A 15,989-nucleotide genomic window follows, 5' to 3' on the forward strand; every position below is an offset into this window, starting at 1 on the left:
TCAAGTTCTTACTCTGCCTGTTGAGACCCAGAGCTTGACCTCCATCTCCTGCAGCCCAGTGGAGGCCTCTAACCTTCAAGTCTATTCTGAGTTGAGTTTTTCTCCATCTGCTGTAGGAAAGGTATCAATCAATAGTTAAATATTCATTGACTCTTTGTGTTAAAGCATATGTAAGATCTATTAGGCAAGTCACCATTTTCCTTCTAGTTTTATCAGTTGGTAAAATGAAGATGAGATCTTTGGGAACAGCTCTGGTTTGAGTGTTGGTCCATCCTATAAGAAAGGTGGTAGCAAGTTGTGGGCTGACCTGATTTCTACCCAGATGACTCTCTAACACCCTCTGACTTTAATCTCCATGTCGCATCACAATACAAAGGTAAACCTGTGCAGAGGTATATGAGCAGGTGAGATGCCACTAGTGTCAGTACAGTACCACATGCTTGTGCCAGGTTTCAGTTGTCCTCAGGAAGCCCTTAGGATTAGCTAGCTTCCATCCTTTTTTTTTTTTTGCATTTACTTTTTCTGCAGCAGGGAGTCATTATTTTTTCTGTCAAGGCCTTTTCAAACATTTACTATTAAGCATGAACATTCATTCTGAAGTATAATGATGAACATGGTAAATAAATTCAGTCTTATTGAAATACGGAACAGAGACATGCCCCCCAGACCCAAAAGTATTGCTTATACAAAATCAAGAAACCCTGACCTTTGGTGCTCACTGATGTCCTCTCAAACACAAATATAGCCAGAGATTACTACTCTGTATATTTATCCGAATTATGAAATCAAGTCATGCTTATTTTACATTGAAGAAATAGCTTGAAGTGCCAAATTTCCAAAATAACAAAACTTAAGAATCTGGTTTGTATGTTTACTAAATACTAGGTGTGCTTTTTTATAGAAGGGACAAAGAACAAAGGAAACTGCTACTTCTTAGCTGTTAAATGAAACAACACTCAACAATAACTCTTGTGTGTAGATTCCTCTGCCCTGTCCAGCCTCATCTAGATGTAAAGGTATATTAGGTGTATGTGGCAAGGTTTGGGCAGTGGGTGGGGAGGGCTGCAGGGGTGGCCTCTTTGGTCTGCCCCGTGCCATACACAGCCAGTTCTAGACAGCTCTGCAACGGACCCACCCCAGGCCAAAGCTGAGCCAATCAGCAAAGCTGGTAGCGCCTCTGTGATTGATAGCATATTTAAGAAAGGGTAGAAAAACCACTGCACAGCAGCTGTGAGAGGGAGGAGTGAGAAAAATGTGAGAGAAACAACACTGCAGACACCAAGATCAGTGAAGGAGGGGGAAGAGGTGCTCCAGGCGCAGATATTCCCCTGCAGCCCGTGGAGACGACCATGCCAGAGCAGATAGCCACACTGCAGCCCATGGAGGGCCCCATGCTGGAACAGGTTTATCCTGAAGGACTGCAGCCTGTGGGAAGGACCCATGCTGGAGCAGGGGAAAAGTGTGAGAAGGAAGGAGCAGCAGAGAGGAACTGGTATGTACTGACCACAACTGCCCATTCCCCACCCCCCCTGCGCTGCTCAGGGTTGTGGGGGGGGAGGTAGAGGAATTGGAAATGAAGGAGTGAAGTTGAGCCTCAGAAAAAAGGGGGTGGGGGGGAGGTGTTTCAGTTTTTGTCTTTGTTTCTCACCATCCTACTCTATTTTTAATTGGCAATAAATACAATTAATTTTCCCCAAGTTGAGTCTGTTTTCCCCATGATGGTAATTGGTAAGGGATCTCCCTGTCTTTATTTTGAGCCATGGTCTTTTTCATCTTATTTTCTCCCTCATCCTGTTGAGAAAGGGGAGTGAGAGAGCGGCTGGGTGGGTGTCTGGCGGCCAGCCAAGGTCAACCCACCACAAAAGGCAATCTCTTTTCAGGCATCGCAGAAACACTGGTGCCAAGGGGACACTGTTCTTTTATAGACACAGCAGCCCAATTAAGGTGGCTAAGGAATAGGCCTTCATTTTATCTACAAGGAGTTCGCTGGTAACAAGTGATGTGGGAGGCAGGTACAGAGAATGTGTTTAAAGATTCTGAGTAGCTTATGTTACAGGATACAACTCTAGCATTTATAAACTAACAGCTTGGCCATGGATTGCCTCCCCCATGCTACAAAAACCTGATAGCTGCCACTCTTACTCCAGTTCCACCCATGAAGTTACACACATGGTATAGAACAGCAAATGCTGTAAACGACATGACTTGCCACAAAGTACAAAGCCAACATTAACAACAATAATCAGTGTACACAGTCCTGTCTATCCTAGAGATCCTAGAAGCCCTTTGCAAACTTCGCAGATCATTTTATGACAACCAAGCTCAGGGAAAATGGCCAGGGCCAGAGTATGAACAAGCGCCATGGGCTATCCTTACCCACCACTGAGTTACAGCCCTCACCAGAGTGACACAAAACAAATGTTCAGCCATAAACAGTAAGACTAAAGAACTGGCTTAAAGCAGGAAATGCTTGCTTTCAGCAAGTAAAATAAATGTCCCATCCAGTGCTGCTGACCATTATATCTATTTAAGTAAACTGAAACATTGTACAATAACCAAAAGCTACAATTTCCATTTGTCTTAGAAGTGTATAAGAACATATTTTAATATCTTCTGAGAGTTGGGCCAAATTTGATTACCCGCTCTTCCTTTTTATCTGCTTCTTCACTACAGCCAAGCAAACATGCCAAATTTCTGCCCAGAGTAAAAGACTGTTGTATGATTTATTATTAGAAAAGAAAGCCAACATATATAAACAAAAGGACATGCCAATCTTATTCTGATTAACTCTCTCCAAATCTACCAAAACTAATACTTAAACTGAGTAATTACCATGGGTATTTACTCAGAACCAGCTTCTCCATATGCCAGCCCCTAAATCATCTCACAGAGACTGTCCAGTCACATGAATGCAGTAAGATGACTGAATAAGACCTCAGTTACTACTGATTATAGCAGTTCACTTACCCTATAGTAGTCTGTGCTGTACACATCTCTAGACATCCCAAAATCCCCAATCTTCACCAGCAGGTTCTCACCAACCAGGCAATTCCGGGTAGCAAGATCCCGATGCACGAAGTGCTGTGATGCCAAGTAAACCATACCAGCTGCAATCTGCTGGGCAATGTGAAGCATCTGGGATTGAGTCAGCTCAGCAGGACGGTTGCCTTCTGCTATCAGTACTGCATCTGGTCCATGTGCCCTGCACCAAAATGCAAGCCAAGGAAGTAATAGGCCACTTGTAAGCTAGAGAAGTGAAAGGCATTAGTGGGCCCTAAACCACAAAATTGCCTCACTCAAATATAATGACAAAAAGGGCTATAAATTAATTGGTGAAATAGGGGAGAATTTGCCTCTTGAATTTTTTTCCTTTACCGTTTTCTTTCATGGTGAGAAAGACAAGTGATTTAAGGTGTTACACAATGGGTAACATATTGCTTAGGGAAATAAGGCAGATGGTTTATAACAATATATCTCAGTCCTAAACCGCCACCTTTCTCCTGTTCTGTTCCAGTAACTAACTTCCTAGCTAACTTCCTTCTCAGGTGCCATCCGAGAAATAAGTGCAGCAATTTTAGATTTATACCTCTAATTTCCCACCCATATGCACAGCACGACACTGTTTTTGCTGATTTCACCACTGAGGGCGAGTTCTGCCCAACACAGAAATTCTCAACAATGGGAAGAGGACGTCACGACCCGTACTGGACAGACCAGGGAGGGGTTGTGGTGAGTTCAGAATTCCCTCAGGCTAAATTAAGGTGAAGCGACACCAAACGATCAGTTGAACGTTTTATTCATGGCAGAAGCAGCCTGAACTTGGAAGGTGTAACAGTAGGTGGCGTGGTTTCTCACAACAGAAACTGGCATGAAACTACCTCAGTAAACCGTGTAACCCGTGGTAACCATATACATCAATTCAGGGAATAAGGAGAGCCCTCCCGTTGAGTCACGAGGTTCAGAGTGGACCCCCTTGCTTTCTAGACTCCTTCTCAGAGAAGAGCCTAGAGGTGGCTAGATCCACTCCTAGTCCCAGGCTTGGTCAATGGTTTTATGTCTAAAGGGATGAGGTATAGGGATTATGAAAAAGGAGAGAGAAAGAGAGAGTGAGACTGTGAGAGACCAAAAGAGTTAATGTCTCAAACATTGTGGTGGGGCAAGTTCTGCATAAGGACGAACTCTGCATAACAACAAAACACAGGTGAAAAGAAGCCGATCAGCACAGGACATCAGCAACAGGACTGGGAGGGCATGCCGGAGGGTGTGCAGCTCTGTGTTCTGATATGCTGGGCAGGGCAGCTCACCATGCATGGCCAAAGATCAAACAATGGTCATGTCTGCAGGGAAGGGGAAGTTACTCCCCAAACGACCCCCAAGCCCACCAACCCATTTCCCAAAGGTTCTGAAAGCACAAACCACGCGTGACACCTAATTAGCCTAATGAGTTCAAGTGCCCGCCCGAAGGAGGGGCAAGGAGATGATAAAAGGACACAAACTGAAGCCCCGCGCGCGTGCCGGAACTGGACCTCTAGACTGGCTGGACCAACGCTGGACCCAGGACCAGTGAAATTTTTCTCTTTTCTTTTCCTCTTCCTTTCTCTGTCTTGCTCTCTGCTATGCAGAACTTGCCCCACCACAATGTTTGAGACATTAACTCTTTCAGTCTCACACAGAGGACACAAAACACAGTCTAGCTGGATCAACTAAACAACTTCAGAAATCAGAGGTTTTCAAGATCTAGCAATGCCTTAAAAGATATACTCGTCAACTGACTCATGAGAAACTCCTATACACTCTAGGACAAAGGAAACCCTTCTGCAATTGGAAAGCCCAACAAAGCACTATAACATGTGTGCTTCAGCTATCTTAACAGTGTCACATCAGTGACATTGATGTGTCACACACATATGTCATATCCTGGTACCTTGAGGCTACAGATATCAGCATACCTACATGTACCAGTGTCCTGGTTTCAGCTGGGATAGAGTTAATTGTCTTCCTAGTAGCTGGTACAGTGCTATGTTTTGAGTTCAGTATGAGAAGAATGTTGATAACACTGATGTTTTCAGTTGTTGCTAAGTAGTGTTTAGACTAAGTCAAGGATTTTTCAGCTTCTCATGCCCAGCCAGCAAGAAGGCTGGAGGGGCACAAGAAGTTGGGAGGGAACACAGCCAGGGCAACTGACCCAAAGTGGCATTCCATACCATGTGACGTTATGCCTAGTATATAAACTGGGGTGAGTGGGGCTGAGAGGAATCGCCGCTCGGGAACTAACTGGGTGTCGGTCGGCAGGTGGTGAGCAATTGCATTGTGCATCATTGTATATTCCAATCATTTTATTATTATCATTATTAGTTTCTTCCTTTCTGTCCTATTAAACTGTTCTTATCTCAACCCAGGAGTTTTACTGGGTTTTTTCCGATTCTCTCCCCATCCCACTGGGTGGGGGGGGGGGGAGTGAGTGAGCAGCTGCGTGGTGCTTAGTTGCTGGCTGGGGTTAAACCACGACAACCATTTTATATCAAGCATTACTAGCCAGTACTTAGCCAATTAATGAGGTCATCTGACAGTTATTCCTCATTTGATACACCCTATAATATTCTGAATAGCCCTTTTTATCCATCCCATTCTTCTAGTTTTATAGAAGCCTTTTTTATTCCATTCCCGCAGACTAATCTTTCAGAGACCGCTTCTGCCCTTCTCTCCTGAACTTTTTTGAAAAAATACCCTAGAACTGATTTTTATTTTTTCTCAGAAGTCCTTCCTTCCTACAAAGAGGAGTTTCAGAGTCACCTTTTTAATCAACAGAGGTGAGGTGTAGCCTTAATTTGTCCCTTGGGGAAGGGCATAGGAGTTTGGAAGAGCTGCAAATTAATCAAAATCTGTGAGATCAAATCTGACACTACCTATTAGAAATATGATATTAAAATTCCCCCAGGGGAAGAACTTCCTGAACAAAGTGACAGATAAAGGAGGGTGTGTAGCATTGCTGGGACTGCATCTGATACTAGGCAAAGAAGTTAACTGCGCTTGTTCTGCCACAGGCAGCCATACAGTTGTTGCTGGAGATGGTGGGGGGAATAAAAGGGAAGATATGAAATTCCCAACCAAGACTCAGAGGCAAATTCCTATTGAAAAGCATTGTACCGCTTCATTGCACTGATTTTTTTTTTTTAATGACCTTTCTCAAGCATGAAGCTCTGAGTCTGCTAAATTAGAGAGCTCTTCATCTTTCACTAGCTTTCTTGAGGAGATGGTCTGTATGTAATGAAACTTTTGGATTATTTTAATGCATCTTGCTTATCTTCTTGGTGCTGGCTGTGAATTAGGAGCTCCTCAGTATCTGCAATAGCCAGTAACATTGACAGAGATTCCTTTGGATCCACATCGGTCTCTGCTAGCCAGAACAAGTGCAGAGCAGGCATGACTTTGAGGCTGTAGTCCTAGAGCTGAAATGGCCCTTGGCTGCACACAGGCAGCAAGCACCTTTGGGTTAAATTTCAGATCCATTTTCCCTGACAGCCTTTGGTGGGTTAACCCTGGCTGGATGCCAGGTGCCCACCAGAGCTGTTCTATCACTCCCCCTCCTTCTCAACTGGACAGGGGCGAGAAAATATAACAAAGAGCTTGTGGGTCGAGATAAGGATAGGAGAGATCACTCACCAATTACCGTCACGGGCAAAACAGACTCAGTTTGGGGAAAAATTAACTTGATTTATTACAAATCAACCGGAGTAGGGTAATGAGAAATAAAACCAAATCTCAGAACACCTTCCCTCCACCCCTCCCTTCTTCCCGGGCACAACTTCACTCCCGGATTCTCTACCACCCCCCCAGCGGCACAGGGGGACGGGGATGGGGTTTACGGTCAGTTCATCACACGTTATTTTCTGCCGCTTCATCCTCCTCAGGGGGAGGACTCATCACACTCTTCCCCTGCTCCAGCGTGGGGTCCCACCCACGGGAGACAGTCCTCCACGAACTTCTCCAACGTGGGTCCTTCCCACGGGCTGCAGTTCTTCACAAACTGCTCCAGCATGGGTCCTTTTCCACGGTGTGCAGTCCTTCAGGCACAGACTGCTCCAGCGTGGGCCCCCCAGGGGGTCACAAGTCCTGCCAGAAAACCTGCTCCGTGGGCTCCTCTCTCCACAGATCCGCAGGTCCTGCCAGGAGCCTGCTCCAGCGCGGGGTTCCCACGGGGTCACAGCCTCCTTCGGGAACCCACCTGCTCCGGCGTGGGGTCCTCCACGGGCTGCAGGTGGATATCTGCTCCACCGTGGACCTCCATGGACTGCAGGGGGACAGCCTGCCTCACCATGGTCTTCCCCACGGGCTGCAGGGGAATCTCTGCTCCGGCGCCTGGAGCATCTCCTCCCCCTCCTTCTTCACTGACCTTGGTGTCCGCAGGGTTGTTTCTCTTACATGTTCTCACTCCTCTCTCCGGCTGCCGAATACCGCCGTCCCAACTTTTTTCCTTCTTAAAAATGTTATCACAGAGGCATTACCACTATCGCTGATTGGCTCGGCCTTGGCCGGCGGCGGGTCTGTCTTAGAGCCGGCTGGTATGGGCTCTGTCGAACACAGGGGAAGCTTCCAGCAGCTTCTTACAGAAACCACCCCTGTAACCCCACCCGCTACCAAAACCTTGCCACACAAAACCAATACACAGCCTTTGGTGGCGCTGCAGGGCAAGAAATACAGGTTTTTACAGCCTGTTTGCAACTAACCTCTGATCTGTGGCACAAGCTGCTGCAAATGTGAGAGGAATAACAAATTGGAGCTTAGGTTAAACAGTTTGTCCCAGTATAATTTACATTCTAAGGACAAGGGCTCTTTAATAATTTAAAAAAAAAAAAGAACTAATGTAGGAAATATACTGTCTGCTAAATTACCTTTCTGTACAATTCAAAATGAGAGTTAGGAGATAAGAAAAGGCCAATCAAAAAGAATCAAAGAATAAGCATTTCTCATGATGACAATGAATCAGCTGCAAATTTGGCTTGTTCTAATGGAAATTCGGTGCTCTGAAAAAGCACTGGGCTGGCAGCTTTGAAAATTGAAGCTCTCTTCTGATCCACAGCAGAGGTCCAAGAGGGTAAATGCAAATGCCCCAATATTGCCCTGACAATATACTTAAATCCTCTGCCAGAGAGATAATCATCCCACGAAAAGTGGTGTTTGCTCTGCATCCTCAGTTCAGCCCCTGGTCTCCCTGTCAACCCCGCTAGCTCTGCCAATAAGGGAGGATGCTAGCTGATGCCTTTTGCTTTTATGATGTGGCTATTTGTTCACTGGAGATTAGAAGGACAGCAAACTCATTTCACAAGGATATAAAAAAATGGCGATGCTACCAGTCAGTAGCAATTTCAGTTAGATACAAAATCCAAACCCATTTAAAGGGACATTAGTTTGATTGCTTTACAGCTTTGTCAGTAGCATGCATTACACAGATATCTTTCCAAAATGGTGGTGTCCACTAGTTATCCTTAGGCAGAAGAGCTCTCAGGACACTGAAATGCATTTGTGATACCCTGTCGTGGTTTAACCCCAGCCGGCAACTAAGCACCACACAGCAGCTTGCTCACACCCTCCCAGCAGGATGGGGGGAGAGAATCGGAAGGCTAAAAGTGAGAAAACTCATGGGTTGAGATAAAACCAGTTTAATAATTGAAATGAAATGAAATGAAAATAACAACAACAACAATAATAATAATAATAATAGTAATGAAAAGGAAAATAACAAAGAGAGAGAAATAAAATCCAAGACAGACAAGTGATGCAAATGAAAACAATTGCTCACCACCAACCGACCGATGCCCAGCCAGTCCCCGAGCAGCGACCTCCCCGCCAACCCCCCCCCCCCAGCTTTATTGCTGAGCATGACCTCATATGGTCTGGAATATCCCTTTGGTCAGTTGGGGTCAGCTGTCCCGGCTGTGTCCCCTCCCAACTTCTTGCGCACCCCCAGCCTACTCGCTGGTGGGGGTGATGTGAGAAGCAGAAAAGGCCTTGACTCTGTGTAAGCACTGCTCAGCAATAGCTAAAACATCCCTGTATTATCAACACTGTTTTCAGCACAAATCCAAAACATAGCCCCATACTAGCTACTATGAAGAAAATTAACTCTATCCCAGACAAAACCAGCACATACCCTTTGATGGAAACGACATAGGAGATGTTGAATGAACAGTCCCTTATGCAAATGTTTTATGTAGGTGCTAACCTTGTCTCTTAACTGTTTATTTTTATGTCAACAAGTGCAGGCTAGAAGAAATTGTACATGCACAAGGCCACTGGACATAACTTACTGGTTCATGAGTTATCTATTCTTGTGAACCTTAGGTATCACCTATTTATTTATGACTGCTTCACTACCAAATTTCAATTTCAGATGCGCGTTCCTGAATAGCTTTAAAAAAAAAGCCCCAAACTAGCTCCCAAGATGTAGCAATTTCCATTGCACTGAAATTTCCAAGGCTCAAAGTTTTCTTGCTGCCGATTAATGGTACCCTTTCAAAACACTGAGAGGAGGGAAGTAGATCTCAACAGCTTTTAGACACCTACAGACAGAGATAGGTGCTTAGTGGGATCTTCCCAAGTGCTAGCATGTGGGAACATATTTAGCTAACGGTCACAAGAGCATTCCAGACGCCTTTAGAAGACCTTGAACAGAATAAACAAGAAGACAAAAAAAGAAAGATGCCAATTAGAAGAACACAGGTGCGCATTCCACGATAAAGGGAACTTGGCACAAAGAACCTCAAATTCGGCAGTTTATCTTGACCAATTAGACTGAGACAAGTTTCGCATGTTTTAGTTGGTATAACCAATTATGCCTTATGTTTATGCGCGTGTACAGAGTTGGCATAACCAATTATGCCTTATGTTTGTGCGCGTGTACAATGACTTTGCAGAATATGTGATTATAAATATGTGTGTGTGTTAGCAATAAAGGGTCATCTGCTTTCAAGATTACAGGCGTCCGTTTATTTCTACCTCCTGCAAATGGTGACCCCGGTGTGGCCCTGAGAGCGCAGAAGACGCGGCAGGAGAAGCCCTGGTTGGAGGTACTGCTGTCGGCGGGACCGAAGCAGGGAAGCTGAGCCTAGGCTAAGAAGACACCTGAAAGGAAGGTGAGCAACCAGGGGCAGTATGGGGCAGAACATGTCCTCGGAGGAAAGGGCAATAGTCAGACTCCTACTGCATATACTCTCTAAGAGAGGAATTAAATGTACTGAATCCTCCGTGAGAAGGTTATTGAAATGGTGCCGAGTTCAGGGCTATCCTGCTGAAACGGCTACCGCATTTGAGCCTGATATTTGGGCGGAAATTGGAACAAAATTACGGGATGCGATCTCTAAAGGGGATCAACACGCTGAAGACCTGGTTATTACTTGGCGGTTGCTTTTTGACAATATACGATCCTTACGGGCAGAAAGAAAGGTGGCAGCGGAGGCAAATTCGATTTTGAATCCAACAGTATCGGTGTCGGTAAATGGCGATGAGGACAGACACGATACCAATGAGTCATCTTGTTCACATTGTCCCTCTGACTGTACTTGTCATAAAATGACATTACCGGATGGTTCAGTGAAAGATACACTGGAGCCAAAAAAGGCATCGCCACCTATTCTACCACGAAACCATGAGAAAGAAATACGCCCGATTAAGCCGTCTACGGGTTTATATCCACCTTTACCTGACGATGATGATAATTGGTCAGAACCTCCCCGAGACGATATTTCTTTAGAAAAAGAAAAACCGCCGCCAAGTTACGATGTAGCTGAAGATTTGGGCTGTGACCCGAGAAGTTACTGGAGAGAAATACATAAGAAAGCAGCAAGCGAGGGAGTGGTCGTTCCTCATGCTTATCCTGTTATAGTGAGGGCAAATAATCCAAATGAATGGAATCCCTTTTCATGGGATTTGATAAAAGAAGTGCGCAAGTCAGTCCATAATTATGGGCTGACGGCTCCTTTCACTGAAGCGCTGCTCGACAATAATTTTGGAGCTCAACTTTTGACTCCGTATGATTGCGATCAATTAGCCAGCATGCTATTAAAGCCAACTCAGAAAATGTTGTGGAGAGACAGATGGAGGGGACTGTGTGAAGAAGTTGCTATAAAAAATTTGGATAGACCCGATGATGACCCCATGAAGGCAATAGGGATGGATCACCTTATTGGGACTGGCAAATTTACTGATCCAAGATTACAGGCAAGGTTTCCCATAGAGGCCTTGAGAACTGCTTCAGTAATGGCGTTTAAAGCAATGATGACTCTGCCAGAAGAGGGTAGAAATGTTTTGTCGTTCACGCAGATTAAGCAGGGTCCCCAGGAATCATACATGTCCTTCATTGACAGACTAAGAGATGCAGTAACTAAACAAGTATCGAGTGTGGAGGCTCAGAATGCCTTGGCGCTAAAATTAGCAGTAGAGAATGCAAATGCTGACTGTAAAAAGCTTTTGATGGTGTTACCCAGAGATGCCAGATGTCCGTTTACAGGTGTCCGTTTATTTCTACCTCCTGCACTAGCAGAAAAGAGGCAAGGAAACAATTACTACTGCAAGTTTTATAAACAAACATTTCAGAATATGCTGAAATATACTGAAAACACTATTCCTTTGGTTCCCATTTTGGTGGAAAGTGTAAGGATTAACTTAATAGTACTTCCAAATAAGTAAAGAAACAAGCCCCACATCACAGTACACAAGATGAATCAGCAGTGTTGCACAGATTTTCACTCTTAGGTGTCCGCATTTTTCAGTGAGAGCAGTTAATTTGGCATTAAGTACCAGCAATGCCTACCTCCTCTGCCCACTTCTGACTTTCCAGCGCAACGCAACACATGTTGGTGGATTTACCTGAGGAATTTGTTAAGATCTCCATTCTTCATATACTCAAAGACCATGATGAGTGGATCACCCTCGACACAGATGCCATAGAACTTGACGATGTGCTCATGTTGCAGGTTAGTCAGCAGCTCTGCCTCACGGTGGAAGTCCTTGCGGGCATTGTCACTGGCATCCTTCAGCGTCTGGTGGAGGAAAGGAAGATGTAAGGAAGGGGAGATGTTCGCAGAAGGCAGCAAACATGGGAAGGCACTGTAAGGGTAAGATAAGGACACTACTGTGTAAAGGATGGAGAAAGTACATTCTTAGTAACTGGTTTAGCAATGTAGATGTGATGCAATTGCAATTAAATAACAGTGGTACAACTTTCATTCCCCTGCCACACATCATCCCATACAACGTTTTTTATTGTAAGAAGACGCAGGAATACTCATGATCTTACTGTGCCAAGTGTTTTCCAAAAACAGAACAAAAAGAAATTCATCTTATCTGAAAAACATACTAGTACACAGCTGATCTATGGCCTTTAGCATTTAACTCAAGCAAAACTCTAGTATCCAATAGGTATTTACCTTTGTTGTAAGTTCCTTAAAGTAAAGCTTTGTTTGCTTAAAATGCTTAGCGGGAATGTAGATGCATTTGTTATTTATTATTAATGATGTTGCTGATGTTGGCCCCTACAGTGTGCTATACATTAGGTAGATTTATGGAAGGGTACATCCCTGGACCAGAACTTACAACCTGAGACCTCAGCCAGAATCTCCTTTGGAATTCAGTAAATCTACTCATATGTCTAAGATTAAGCATATGCATAAGCAACTGGAGGATCAATCTTAAATTGATGGACAGAGAGGAAGTAGATGCAGAACAGAATTTGGGGGGGGTTAATTTTATTTTTTTCCCCATTTATACAGCTTTAAAATCTTGCGTATTTTCATTTTACAGGAAATATATGAACACTGGATCAAATGGGAGGCTTAAATGTTGTATAATGAAATAATGCTAATTTAACCCCCCCACACAGGCAGTTTTAGATCTCTCCTCAAGAACTACGCTTCATGAGCAAGGAAATACTTTCATGCACTAAAAAAACCCAATTCTGACACCAGTTAAGTAAGGAATAATCATAAATAGCAATAAACCACTGCTATGCTCTACCTTCAAAAGGTACAGTGGTTGCACTATATTAATTCAAATAATATTTTTTAAATAGTAAGAGAATGGCAACAGGTTACCAGCGCTCACAAATTGTCGTTCACAGAAAGTGAAGGCTGGGCTCTCTACCTCTGTACTACAATTAGACTCAATGTGAAGGAAGATGAGACAAAAAAGTAGTTGCTTTGCCTTAACTAAAGATGTTTTTTCCTGTTCATCCAGTCATGTTATTTTCTATCCCCAATTCATATAGAGAGCACGGGACCAACCACACTCATGAGAAGAGACACAGAACAAGCTGATACAACACAATGGTTCTGCCAACAAACCCAGTTCTCAGTTGTAACAAAGTCATGGTTTGTTCAAGGTTTTTCTTCAACAGACACAATTCTATCCACTTTTCTGTATTGTATGTATGCATATGTGAATGAGGGGCTAAAAGACAACTGTCAGAGAAAACACTTGCTTCACTTATGAAAGTGCAACATAGGTCTCCAAAAATGAACAGTTACCGTAATAAGGTCCAGATGGTGGGACAAGGAGCAGGGCAAACTGAACAGCCACCTACCAAGTTGAGGGTTTTTTTCCCCTGTGGATTTCAGGCTCTGTAGATCCCAGAAGCAATAAAAATCTGTCATGCCACAAACACCCCTTCTGTGAGGGACCCTCCTGTGTTTTCTGGCCCAGAGCTCCTCTTTCACAAGTTTTACCAATAATGATGCAATAAGGATTTTGGCTGCTTCGCAAACTATGATACAGCACACAGAGCTATATCCTCTACGGTGGATATCATATCATCTCCCCACCTATGGTCCCCACACAGTCATATCTGAACCAGGTGAGAACTGAATTGGAACATGTCTTCCAACCTTTCCAAGCTCTGGGATGATGCTTTAACATGATACGAGCACCGACCCACAGTCCAATCTACATTATATAATGGAATCACCATTGAAAATTCTGTTGCCACTTGAGTTTCCTCTGCTGGTTTCATGTATAAAGCAATTGGACTGTAATTCTTCTGAGTAACGGAGCTAGAAAAACAATTCATATAAAAAACATTTTTAAATAATAGCAACCTGGAGGGAAAAAAATTGACAGGGAGAAGCATAGGCTCATACTCTTTCCAACATACTCTTTCCCTGGAAAGACAGTAAGAATGCTGAAAACTTTGTCCTGTGAGGCTGGTATATTGTATATTTCAGAAAGTGCTTTTTATCTCACAGAAACAGCAAAATTATCATATGACAGAGCAGTTGCCATGGCAATTACACATTTTCTGTCAAACAGCAAAATGCAGAAAGGTCTAAACCCAGGTAAAACCCAGACAGGGTTTCTGCTACCAAGGGGTGACTGAAATTTCTGTTACCCAGCATTGCCAAGTCCCTTTTCATTATTTCATGCAGCACAGAGAATAGACAGAATGCATGAGAGAGAGCTTACATAGTCAGGCAAGGAGGAAAGTGAAAAGAACAAAAATTAATAAGCACACAGAATTTACATAGAAATGACAGAGTAACGCATTTAGCATGTTCTCAGTGCAAGGGGAAAATAAAACCGTAAGAGCACAAGAGATATAAAACATACGAATAATAATTATTATTATTGACAAGTAAACCAAAGCTTTAGCATGCAAAGCACTCTCACCAGTCCATGGGAGTTTTGCCCGAGTAGGAACTGAGAGACAACTCCATGTACATACAACCCTACTCGGCCAGCAGCTAAGGAGGACAGACACGCTCCCTTGGGCAAAGAGGGACTCCCTGGCTGTTACAGGAGCTCCACAACCACTGAATTCAGCCTTTTCACACTTAATAGATGGACCGCCACCCCACACTTATGCTCCTCTATGGGATCTTTGTCCAGGTATCCACTTAGAAACTGGTCTCTGCAGATCTGTGCTCCATAGGGAGTGCAAACCTGTAGCTCCTCAATCCACCCCTACACCACTGAGCTGCATCTACAAGTCAGTCAGAGCAAGAACAGGGGAATCTGGCTCTCACCAGCATCAGTATGACTCGGTAATGAAATTCTCAGGCTACCTTTCCTTTACACTCTTTCAGACTTTCACTGTGAAACCCTTATTACTGCTCCCCATCACCATACAATAGCTAAGCTCAAGAAATGAGGGGTGGTTTTGACCTAAGAAGTTCTGAAGAGTTGGAAACCTTTAGTTTTCCTCTGCAGGTGCCGTGGAAATGTTCTTCATCTTGTACAGGCAGCACTCTACTAGAGGTTTTTTTGGAACTCTTAGCTCCTATATAATTTGCTACAGCAATGTCAATATTTCAGATATTTGATGCATTTTGAGTCAGATGAAGTAGCTCCTGTGAGATTCAGTGCCAGGGTTTTTAGCATGCTTGTACAAGACTGCCGCGGTTGCCCAGCAACCAGCAGGCAAAAATCGACAGGCATGCTGGTGAAGGAAAAGAAATTCTGATGAATCTCTGATGAATCTCACACAGGTGACACAATGCTTCCCCCAGGCTAGCTCACTCAGCTTTCTTGCTGCCTAAATCCTCCTATTACTTACCAGTTACAGATTTCCACTGGCCATTGCACAGGGACATTTTTATTTTTGTTTCACTCAGGAGGCTGAAGCTCTCTAAAGCATTTGCTGTTCATGGAGACAACCTACCCTCAGCTGCTGGCATTTGGGACTGCTCCTCTGGGATGAAAAATCTTCATATTTTCACTGGGCCAAACCCTGTGCCCAACAGGGGGATCTGGACACAATCATCTGTCTTGCTCTCTGCATGCCTGTGAGGTCCCATCCCTGATCAGTGAGAGTACTGCCCTCAATTTTAACTGGAGCATAACCATGAGCTATGCTTTGTACCATGATAAAAGAGAACGGCCAGGAAGTGCCAGGCGATTAACCACTTGGCTATACAGGGATCAATCCAATGGTCTAGTTAGCTAAAAACTCACTCTTTGACAGGGACCAGAATCGGATCTTCAAGAGTTGGTGCAAGAAACTG

At 44.1% G+C, this 15,989-nt stretch overlaps 1 protein-coding gene across 1 annotated transcript; it reads right to left on the reverse strand.

The window, feature by feature from the left end:
* Positions 1–1,021: 1,021 nt before the first annotated feature.
* LOC128136035 (BDNF/NT-3 growth factors receptor-like) lies at positions 1,022–14,702 on the reverse strand. The gene is made up of 4 exons (XM_052775127.1): positions 14,656–14,702; positions 11,866–12,105; positions 2,968–3,202; positions 1,022–1,120 (listed from the first exon to the last, which is right to left on the reverse strand). Exons 1-4 carry the CDS (start codon positions 14,700–14,702, stop codon positions 1,022–1,024), a joined length of 621 nt encoding a protein of 206 aa, XP_052631087.1.
* Positions 14,703–15,989: the final 1,287 nt, after the last annotated feature.

The sequence above is a fragment of the Harpia harpyja genome, chromosome W (genome assembly GCF_026419915.1).
Source record: "Harpia harpyja isolate bHarHar1 chromosome W, bHarHar1 primary haplotype, whole genome shotgun sequence".
NCBI lineage: Eukaryota > Metazoa > Chordata > Aves > Accipitriformes > Accipitridae > Harpia > Harpia harpyja.